This window comes from Primulina eburnea, chromosome 3, assembly GCF_022965805.1.
Source record: "Primulina eburnea isolate SZY01 chromosome 3, ASM2296580v1, whole genome shotgun sequence".
Lineage (NCBI taxonomy): Eukaryota > Viridiplantae > Streptophyta > Magnoliopsida > Lamiales > Gesneriaceae > Primulina > Primulina eburnea.
In genome coordinates this window covers 25000845-25012441 of record NC_133103.1, presented here as the reverse complement: position 1 = coordinate 25012441, position 11597 = coordinate 25000845, and the positions used below count along the sequence as shown (strand labels likewise).

The window sequence follows — 11597 nt, the reverse complement described above, 5'->3', positions numbered from 1 at the left end:
CTCGACTCTTTTTCTAAGTCTAGGGATCCCGTTTTAATAAGAACGTAACAAATCTCTCACCTACTCTCCCATTCGGGGTGGCGATACGTTCCTATTTCCGGACTTCAGCCACCTCTATATTGAATATCTACAATAGGAGTCGATCGTCACCAACGCACATCAATATAAACCGAACGTCCGGTTACTTTGCACCTCTACCAAGTATTAATCTATCTCATATACATTTCTATAACTCAATAGACAAAGTATAGACATATCAAAGTATAAACAATCTAGTATGTGGTTTTGGGAAACTCGAATCAGATCTAATTCGAGTTATTCTTCCAGGTTCAACATTGGATTATACCTTTCTTTGTTCGGTTGAGTTCTGGCTCTGTCGAAGTCTTGAATTCGAAGCCTGTCAATACTCAATCTGGCAATGACAATATCGAGGAGTATAATATCAATACGCCGCTCAAATCAATACTGGATATAATCAGAACTAAATCAAATTTTGTTTCAGCGGCATAACTGCGTCATTTCGATATACCGACAACTCAATCATCAATAGATTCAATGTCACAACTCATCATCATTAACCAATATCATACACAAGTAACAAAATTTGTATAATCCCACTCACATATATGCTGAAAATCCATAACAATTCCATATGATATATGTTCTTCAATCCGGTCTCGATTATATGATGTCTACTATGTCAAGAACACCGTATATCAATCATATCTGATTCTGGCAATATCATAATTTCAAATCATAATAGAAATCATCAAAACTTACGTCTGTGTGAAGCCATTAACACGAGGATCACAATACTGAAGTCGGATTAATATTCTGACAGACGGATTTCTCGTAAATCACAAATCTAGACTCAAGAACTTTAAACTTTTCTAAGGAGCCTCAGTTCTTCCTTTCTGAATTTTCAAAGAAATGAGAGAATGGATATATGTATAACATGCATGGCCAAGGCTAGGTGGCTTATCTCTTGTGCAAACAAGTCTCTCGCATTTGCGCGACATCAACCGGCGCATATGCGCGAGACCTACTGGTCTCTGCAATAACCTTCTCGGCAGCTCGCGCATATGCGCGCACTGTGAGGCCCGGGGCCGAAGAGGGCGGGGGGTGATCGCCAATGCCATCAGTTGCACGGACAATGAGCGGCTCCTGTCAGGCTTCTAGGTGGAGGGAAAATGAATGAACCGACCCACACAGAAATGAGAGGGATTCTGAGATTTTCAATGTAATGGACTGTACAGTTGAAGAGGACTTAAAAATTTGATTTGTACTACTCATATCACGAAAGTGCATCTTCTTTTCGGTAGCTCATCACATAAGAACTATAAAGTTAAGCGTGCTTGACTTGGGGCAATTATAGGTTGGGTGACCCTCAGGGAAGTTTCCTACAGTGCGTGTGAGTGCGGATATAAGAACACTGGAAAGACTCGTCTTGATACAGTGAGGACAGTCGTCGAATCTGGGGCGTTACAGTTGGTATCAGAGCCGACCTCTCTTAGTGCGGTGTGGTTCGGGGACGAACCAAGCGGAAGCTGGTGGGCATGTGAGGCCCGGGTCGAAGATGGCGGGGGGTGATCGCCGGTGCCATCAGTTGGACGTACAATGAGCGGCTCCTGGCAGGCTTCTAGGTGGAGGGAACATGAATGAACCGACCCACATGGAAATGAGAGGGATTCCGAGACTGTTCAATGTAATGGACTGTACAGTTGAAGAAGGCTTAAAAATTTGATTTGTACTACTCATATCACGAAGATGCATATTCTTTTCGGCAGCTCATCACATAAGAACTATAAAGTTAAGCGTGCTTGACTTGGGGCAATTCTGGGATGGGTGACCCCCTGGGAAATTTCCTAGGGTGCGTGTGAGTGAGGACATAAGCACGCTGGAAAGACTCGTCTTGATACATTGAGGACAGTCGTCGAATCTGTGGCATTACACGCACCCTCGCCGCGCATATGCGCGAGGTTCTCTGCACTTGGCATTGTCAATCACACATGCTCGCGCATATGCGCGAGGTCCTCTGCCTGCCTCGCGTATATGCGCGCATCAGAGTCGCGCATATGCGCGATGTGTACTGTCCACGCATACTGAATCTTCTCATGCAACTCAAATCAAGTCTCGGAGCGATCCTTCTAATCACATAAAATCAGAAATCAATAATCGCAGATTAACATTATATAAAATCTCGGGCATTACACTGGACCACCCTCAAACCTATATTGGGCCCCCTGGCCAAGCCGTGACATCCCTCGCACAGCTGCTGCCCTCGGTTTGCATTGGAAGAGTCCTATCTCGCATGGACTCTTCCCTAACCGATGTGCATGATTCCTAGCCATGCTAGGAGTCTTCCGCACACCTAACCACATCTAGCCTGAGCCCTGGTCAAGCCCTGGTCGAGCCACACACAGGGCTTCCTACTAGCCGAGACCCTAATGCACAAAACATACAATTTTCGTTCAAGATTTCTCCCATGCGTGTGCATCATCGAGATGTGAAACAGATTATGTACTCCGGCTAGCATCGGTGGCAACGCCTTTCTATATGATAGTGTTCCAATCCTCTCCAAAATCTCAAACGACCCTATTAACCTCGGACTTAACTTGCCTTTCTTACCAAATCTCATAACACCCTTCAAGGATGCTAGTTTCACAAATATGTGGTCCCCCACTGCAAACTCCAACTCTCTTTGATGATTATCGGCATAGCTTTTATATCGGCTTTGTGCAGTCTTCATCTTATCTCGGATTTTGACTACTATCTCTGTTGTTTGTTTGATTAAGTCTGTACCAAATTCTCCTCTTTCACCAACCTCGTCCCAATGTATGGGTAATCTACACTTCCTCCCATATAGTTCCTCGTAAGGAGACATTCCTATTGATGATTGATAGCTATTATTATAGGTAAACTCCACTAGAGGCAACTTCGGTTCCCAACTTCCTTGAAAATCAATCACACAAGCTCGAAGTAGATCCTCCCATATTTGAATCACCCTTTTAGACTAACCATTGTGTTGGAACTTTTCAAGTTTGCAATCTTGATTTTGATGATAACAAAACTTGTTAATTGTGTTACTAATGATCTAACTTAGTGTGCAGCATCTAGGATCACTCACGAGATGTTTACATCGCAAAACTGAAGACACAACTGATCGCACAAAATGAATCAGTCTAACTAGTTACGTCAATTGAGCATTGAAGCTGATTTTCCAGTTGATAGGTGATTCAGCAAGAAAACCTCAGAAGCCTGGCTAGCCAAAGGAGTGTTCAATTGATGAAGAAACCCGGCTGATCAGTCCAACTGAACGAGTGTGAAATCAGTTCCACTGACGAGTCAACTTATTTCACCAGCCCAACTGAAAGATCAGTTGAACTGACCAGTTCGAAGCATCAGTTAGAATATTTCAGTTATGGATGAAGATAAACTTTTTCAAGTGGATTCCAGCTGTGCAAGAAGGTACAAAGCCATTATCCAGTCAAAGGACAATAATGGACGTTGCATCAGAGCATTAAATACAAAACGCTTCAGAAGGGGAGTCAAAAAGACGAGACACAATGTCCAAGAAGCTGATTCAAATGCAACGAATACAATAAATGAATCTCATTGTACGATCAACTTTTCCCGCCTATAAATCTTTGATTAGATTTACTGAATTGCCGCCATTCCTTTGAGGTTTGCGCTTGAAACAACGACAATGTTGTTGAGCCAAGTCCATACAAAATCAGTGGATAAAGATCCATATTAGATATGGAAGAGAAGGCCTCCAAAGTATTCTTTCTTAAGAATATATGGATGTCCTGCTTAGGTGAAGCAGCTTAGGTGAAGAAGGCAGTGGGAGACAAATTGGATAGTAGAACTGATTTGTGCTACTTTGTTGGATATCCAAAAAAATTTCTCATGCAATATTTTTATATTCCCAATGAAACAAGTTTGTTTGTTTCAAGGAATGTCACCTTCTTAGAAAAGGAGTTTCTGTTAGATAAAAATGATAGATGATAGAACTCGAAGAGATTCAGCAATGGACCAGTTTTGAAACAGTAGAATTCATACTTCAATAGTAAATCGACTCGAGGATTCCGAATATATAATTTGTTTCAAGTTTGGACAGTGTTTCAAAGGAGATTCAGATGCTAGAACTTGAATTTCCTCTTTTTACCTCGAAGCTACGGCAAAGAGATGTGAAATATGAAATCACAATTCATTCTTATCAAGCTCAAATACTTTGCAACAGATGTATTAGTGCTGGGACGGTCAAGTTTGGGCGCCCTAGCACGCCTGCTACTGCCGAACATGTTTTGGCTTGGTCACGCGCTGGGGCACGCAGGAAGTTGTGCCCTAGAGCAACTTTTTCTGTCCGAAACGTTATTTTATTTTTTGAATTAGCAAAAGTGGTCAACATGAAAGTCTTAGCTTTCATTTTCCACCGCCCTCACGCCATTTGGATATTGGATGCGAGAGTTATGCTCATTCTCTCGAAATGTGTCAGTGAAGAAATTGCAATGCACATGATACACTTCAGGATGATTGTGCCCCTATTTCCAAATGGATTTGGACAAAACTCAAAACATGAAAGTTCTAGTACTATGTATATCTTTCCAATGAAATTTGCCTCATTTAATTTGTACTAATACCAATTAATTATGATAAAAACTGTAACATGTATCACTTTTCTATTGCGCTTCAGCGTACTTTTCAAGCACAAATCAATTTATGATAGAATATTTCATTATCACCAACTATTTCTTACTTTCATTGTCAATTATATACACGTCATACACGTAAAAACATGACAATTTCATATATTATCGATAATCAATATAGGATTTATAATAATATGATGCACGGTCCTTATATTTCTACCCCACTTAAAAGATTTCGTCCTCGAAATCTTAAGCATTTCTGTATACATAACATCGGCAAACATGTCACTAGTTATAGTACATATCAAAACTAAAATCAGTAAAGGGATCATTATACATGGAATACAATTGAACATGTGGAATATAATCGAATAAGTGTGGTGTGGGGCCCTTAGCTCCTAATCGTTATTACAATGCAATCTGATTAGGGTTAATTAATTACAGCAAAAATCGAGTTTAAATTTTCTTTACAATGAGCCCAAAACATCTCTTCTATAATTTGAATACTAAAAATAATATTTAATTCCATATCATAAAATATGCCTACACATAATCAAATCCAATCACATACAAACAACTCATATCCTCGGGACATGCCCCGGTATGTAGATACATATATATTTACTGGGAACAAAACACAAAACCTCAGCTCAAACTGTGACTCCCTCCAAAAGTACCCTCTCCGGCCTCCTGATATCTTGGAGTACCTGCCATTGTCCACACACAAAGACAACAACAGACCCCTTGGGGGTGAGCAAAGCTCCATATGGAACAACCATCATATATACCACAGATATCTAAACAATGATATATGATATGCAATGCATGTATGTCGTGGAGGTTTGAAGTCAAATGCCCATCCACTGAGCACATGTCAGAATCAAACGAATCGATATCAAATCAATGCTCGAGCTGGCACACTGGCCTCAATCAGGGATACTCGTATGACAGCGTCGACGAAGCGCAATCAAATCCCAAATTTCAATCAATCGTCGGGGCCACAAATGTCTATGCTTTAAGGGTCATATAATACCAAACATAGCATTGTGTTCACAAACCCCAGAATCCAATCAAATCATATCAGGGTATCCAAGGATCATAGCTCAACGTGCATGTCATGTATCGATGTATGCATCAACGATGTGTGTTCACGAAATATTTATTTTATACATCGATATCCCAATCACCGTGTCATATATGCCACATCAAATCAATAAATAAGGCATATAGAAATATATTCTCATTCCAATCAATCAAATCAATCCAACATATATCATATAATACATATACCTTTCGTATGTTACCCGGTCGCAACATACCTCAATTCTTGGTTCCAGTCGATGTAGCTTGAAGATATTAGTATAATAATTTATTTACATCAATAACATACTCATTTCAATCAATAACATCATTCAAAATCGACAATATAAGTCTCAAATATCTTTTGAAACTTTAAAAATTCATATCAAATCGAAATGATAATATAATTCAATTCCGACTTCGAATACGAGTTTCTTGTCGGTTATTCTACCACATATAAGAATTTCAACTTCAAATACATGCTATTCTAGCACTTTAATATTTAGATCTGCTGAAACTAGAAGAAACTTACCTAAAAAAGAAGCTCTCGACGCGAAGATTCCGAATATATAATTTGTTTCGCGTTTGGACAATGTTTCGAAGTCTATTCGGACGAAAGAAATTGAATTTCCAACTTTTCTCTCGAAGTTGCTGAAAAGGAAAGTGAAGATGGAAAGAAGAAAAATTATTCTTATCTCCACCGTTATCGCGCTCAGACGGTAGAATTCTCGCACCCGAGCGCGAGACATTTTGTCCCCGAGTGTCAATTGCACCGCGCTCGGGCGGTCAAAAACTAACGCTCGGGCGCGGAACGTTCTGTCCGAGCTCTAACATATTCTACACTGGCGCTCGGGTGGTCATCTTCTACCGCTCGGGCGCCACACGTTGTGTAAAATTACCCAAAAGTTGGTACACTGGCGCTCGGACGATCATTTTCTACCGCTCAGGCGCCAGATGTTCTGTCCAAAATATTGGTTTTGTATTGTATTGGTGTCCGGATTCTCCACTCGAGCTCTTACAACTTCAATTCTGTTAATTAATCAATATCTAGTATGATATTTCATTATTGTGGGGACCGGGACGCTAATCATCTTCTTAATCGTCATTGGGACTAATTCAATCAATTAGAATAAACAAGGTCTAAAATTTTTCTTTTTAAAATATAAGTGCGAAACGTAATGGAATTTAATTAATATACATCTCAGTATAAAAGTACAATAATGTAAAACAATTATTCAAACTAATCTAAGGTTCAACTACTAAATTTCAAGTATTAAACCAAGTCTACATCCAAGTCCGGAATCACCACTCTAATCTCGATGTCTTATCATCCTCTTGACCCTGATCCTACCCCACCTGTTTTCATGCACACATACAAACAAGAAAACAGCCGGATAACTCCGGTGAGATATACATATCCCAGTATAAACAATGTATACATATGCATTTAATATAAACATATATATAAAAGCATAAACAATTATTAAGACATGTATCCAATATTATTACATGAATCAATACGAATCTGTATTTAAGTCAATGACTTGTTATCTTATCTTAACTTATTTCTAACCTAGGGATCCCGATCTAATTTAGACTTCGGCATGTTGTATCGAATGTCTACATTAGAAGTGGTTCTACATCTAAGCTCATCGATACACCGTAAGTCTAGAGTCTTAGCGGTTCTGAAAAAAACTCGGCGGTTCTGCCCTAGCTAGGCTGATCTGCCCTAGACTCAAACTCTTGCTCTGCTATAATTCAATAGACTAAACATATCAATCTGATAATTTGCAAATATCAATGCAATAGAATAAAGTATGTGATTTTGGGAAACTCAAGTCAAACCTAACTCGAGTTCTGCAATCCCGAATCAACATTTATTTATACATTTATCTTCTCGCTCTGACGAAGACGAAGTCCTGAATTCAAATCTGTCCATTCTCAATGTCCAGTTGTAGCCTGCGTCAATAGAAACTCAGTACTGAAGTTGGATTCAAAATCATACGGGCGGATTTCTCGCCAATTCGAATTATAGGCTTCGAAAGCTTTTCCTCTCACTTACGATTCTTTCCTTTTTATTCTGAGGAAATTTGCCTTTGTATATATATATATATATATACACACACATCTCGTGCATGTGAGGCAAGTGTCTAACACCTTTGTGCAACACGACTCGCGCTCGGGCGGTCATGAATTTCCGCTCGGGCGCTTGTTCGGCGCTCGGGAGGTTAAAACTTACCGCTCGGGCGCGGCAGTTTCTATCGAGATACTCGGCTGAACATCTCCTGGCGCTCGGGCGTTAATATTCTACCGCTCGGGCGCCAAACATTCTGTACAAGAAGTAAAATTAGCGCCCGGGCGGTTCTTTTCTACCGCTCGGGCGCGAGATGTTCGGCCCAACATCTTCAGATGTTCGGTCCCACATCTCATCTTGAGATGTTCGGTCCAACATATTGGCTAATAATATAACGATGCCCTGCTTCTTCATTTGAGTTCCTATAACCTCAATTCTGTCAATTAATCAACATCTGATTACAGCAATTAAATCTCGGGCATTACATTTCTCCCCCCTTAGATAAGAGTTCGTCCTCGAACTCACAAATAATCAATTCAGATACATCAGACGAAATGTATACAGAGTTTAATAAGAAACTCATCTCAATGAAACCATTCTGAAATCTCAATCTCATATTAGATTCTATCTTTCACGTAGTCTCTTTGATATCCTGAAATTCTTACTGTGGTTTCAACAACAGAATAATCTTCATTTTCTTCTGAATCAGTTTCATTTCTTTCTTGCCCTATCTCTGACTGTATCAGATCTTATCTCAGATATCTTTGAGACATTATCCTTATACACAAGAAATCTGCAGCCCTCATTATACTATATGTCATCTGTAGCTATCCCAATACTCATCTGATGTTTCTCATTGTACCTGAATGCACAAAGTGACAATGCTTCGTTTTCACTAGTGCTAACATCCAGAACTACGGCTCTATAAATAACTTCCCGGATCTGAATAGTATAGAAAAGAGTTCGTTGTATATTCTGCCACAAGTACAAAATCAAGCAAAATCACAATCTGATATACTCTACTTCGGCATTCTGTTTACTCTGACCACTTCTCTGACATCGATCTGTGTCATTAGGTCATGTTTGTACGTTATCTGGTACAAAATATTATATATAGATTGAACAATCTGTCAATCATAATCACATTCCATCACACTCTTGGAAAAATTGTGATAGTTTCGTTACAAACTCTATAGAAATGTACTCCCATTCCTATTCAGATCTATACAAAATCTGTAATAAGTTTCTTGGTTTCTGTCTTTCTTTCTATTTTCATTTGTTGGCAATTTAGACATCTCAGTACGAATTCTGCTACATCTATTCTCATCTGTTTCTCTCAAAACATTTTATGCTATCAGGATACACACTGAATCGATTATTGGGCGTTTCTGACCATATCTGTCATTTCAATTCAAAATATCTGGTACAACCAAATCAGTTAATAATATAAATTAAAGAAAAATACCTACCTGGTATTAGGTTCTGATTATCGATATCAAATTCTGTTGTGTAATTCTAAAACATTTGACATCACAAGATAATCATTCTCATACAGTAAAAATCACATATCTATCACTCTGATCAATGCTCTGCTCTGATTATCGAAATTAAGTTCTGAACATTCTGGTTAAGTCTCTGAACTGCCGTAATTCTCGAATTCATCTCTGATTCGGTTTGAATAATCTGTATCAAACACTGACTCAGAATAACAACACTATCAAATCAGATTCACAATATCAATAATCTATATTGATCTAGTGAGTTTAGTAAACTCATAAAACGACAATTTTTAGCAATATTGTCAATTCTGACTAATCAATCATGTCTTCAGGTCGTTCTGATCAACTGCTATATATCATCTGCAAATATAATATGCCTCCAAACAATATAAGCTGTCTCAAATACTTTTTTAGAACAATAACAATACTCAAGCAGATACAAAACAACAATCGTATAAAATAATCTGCCAACTCAGACAAAAATAAATTTCTGACATTTCTGACATTTCTGATCTTTCTGATATCGGTATCATTCTCAGTCACTGATCATTATCTCAACTGTGTCAAAATCAATCGGTATACTAACTTCAGATATCACATCCTCTGAATACAATCTGTTTCAAGCAGGATTCATATCTGAATAATTTCTGTATACAATCATCACAGTTATCAGAATATTCAATACAATTTTCAATTGTTTGATTCAATTGATCAGATGTTGCGAATATATCAAAATATCATAGTATAATGAGCATAAATCATCAGAATATCTTTGAACACAGGATTTATCAATTATATACAGAACTGAACATTTTCACGAGAAGCACTATATCAGATGTAACTCTTGGCCTGTACTCTTCTACTGATCTTCCAATTCATTCAATTCACTCTGTCATTCTGTACATTCAATATCATTCTGTACTGAATTCTAAAACAACAAACAATATCTGGTATCGACTCAATTCTGAAATTTATCTTTCTAATACAAAGCAAATCTGAAATCTTATCTGAGCAAACATCAGCCAACTCGTACATCACTGGCAAATCTGCCAATGCTAGGCTCGATTTCAGTACATCTACTGAATACATAAGGCTACTATCTACTCCTTTCTGTATCAATCGAGTCATAGCCAATACAGATATCAAAGGAATTCTAAATCTAGAATCCTTACCGTGAAATCTCTACTCATCAGCCTTATCTGGTCTGAATCTTATATTTTTCTGGAAGGGATCTACAATAGTTCTGTACTTGTTCAGCATATTAATATCAATAATGTTGTCTAATCAGAAACACAAGTACATCATAATCTAACTCGATCTCATTCTCCTCTTACTGTAGTATACAATATTTCACAGAAATCTTTGATATCAATCTTTCTTTCCCAAAAAAATAAGGGAATCAATACTACAGTACAAACAGACTCAATAGATACAACATATATCAATGTAATTCATTCAAAAATACTCATAACGAATGCATTAGTATATATCAATACATATGCAACATAATCATAGAGTAACAGTACCTGCCACTATATCATCAAGCGCTTCCTGGGGCTGTTCTTCGGTCACTGCCACTAGATGGTCCTGATCCCTGAAATATTCGGGAATCTCTCTGTGGACAAACTCTAGAAAAGTGTCCCCGTTGTTCGCAGATATTGCAAATACTAGTCACTCCCTGGCATTGCTCTGTAGGATGTCTTCCTCCACAAGTTCTGCAATACACTACAATGTAACTCGAGCTAGAACTACTGGAGCTAGATGACCCGCTCCCTAACTTCTTGAACTGCTTCTTTTGAGCTTGTAACGGTTCTTTTGTCCCACTACTGCTACTGCCCATCTCAACTTTGTAGGGCAGTTGCTGTGAACTCGGTACTGGAAGAACATACGATGCTCTCTTTTGTCCTATGAGAACTGTTTCTGCTCTTTTGGCTCTGTTCAAGGTATCAGCAAAATTAATCGGTCGTTTCACATTCACCAATGTACGTATCTCCGGATTCAATCCCTGAATGAACTTACCTAGATATAGCTTCATCATTTCTAGCCATAAGAGGAGCAAAACGTAGCAAAGTAAAGAACTGGGCCAAATACTCATCAACACGCAACTGACCCTATCTCAAGTTTGCAAACTCTGCGCCTTTGTTCTGTCTGTATGATACAGGGAAAATTCGTTGATAAAATTCAACCTTAAAAATTTTCCACGAAATTACTGAACTACGCTGTTCTAGGGCTTCTTTGGTTACCAGCCACCAACTCCTTGCAGCTTCCTGTAACTGATGCCCAATCAACTTA

The 11597-nt window shown here is 38.6% G+C and overlaps 1 protein-coding gene across 1 annotated transcript; it reads right to left on the bottom strand.

The window, feature by feature from the left end:
- Positions 1 to 2371: 2371 nt before the first annotated feature.
- On the bottom strand, positions 2372 to 2884 carry LOC140827164 (uncharacterized). The gene has a single exon (XM_073189778.1). The coding sequence runs from the start codon at positions 2882 to 2884 to the stop codon at positions 2372 to 2374; it is 513 nt and encodes a 170-aa protein (XP_073045879.1).
- Positions 2885 to 11597: the final 8713 nt, after the last annotated feature.

Excerpts from the sequence above, each read along its gene's own strand:
- LOC140827164 (XM_073189778.1), bottom strand. The coding sequence starts at position 2,884 with ATGTCTCCTTACGAGGAACTATATGGGAGGAAGTGTAGATTACCCATA.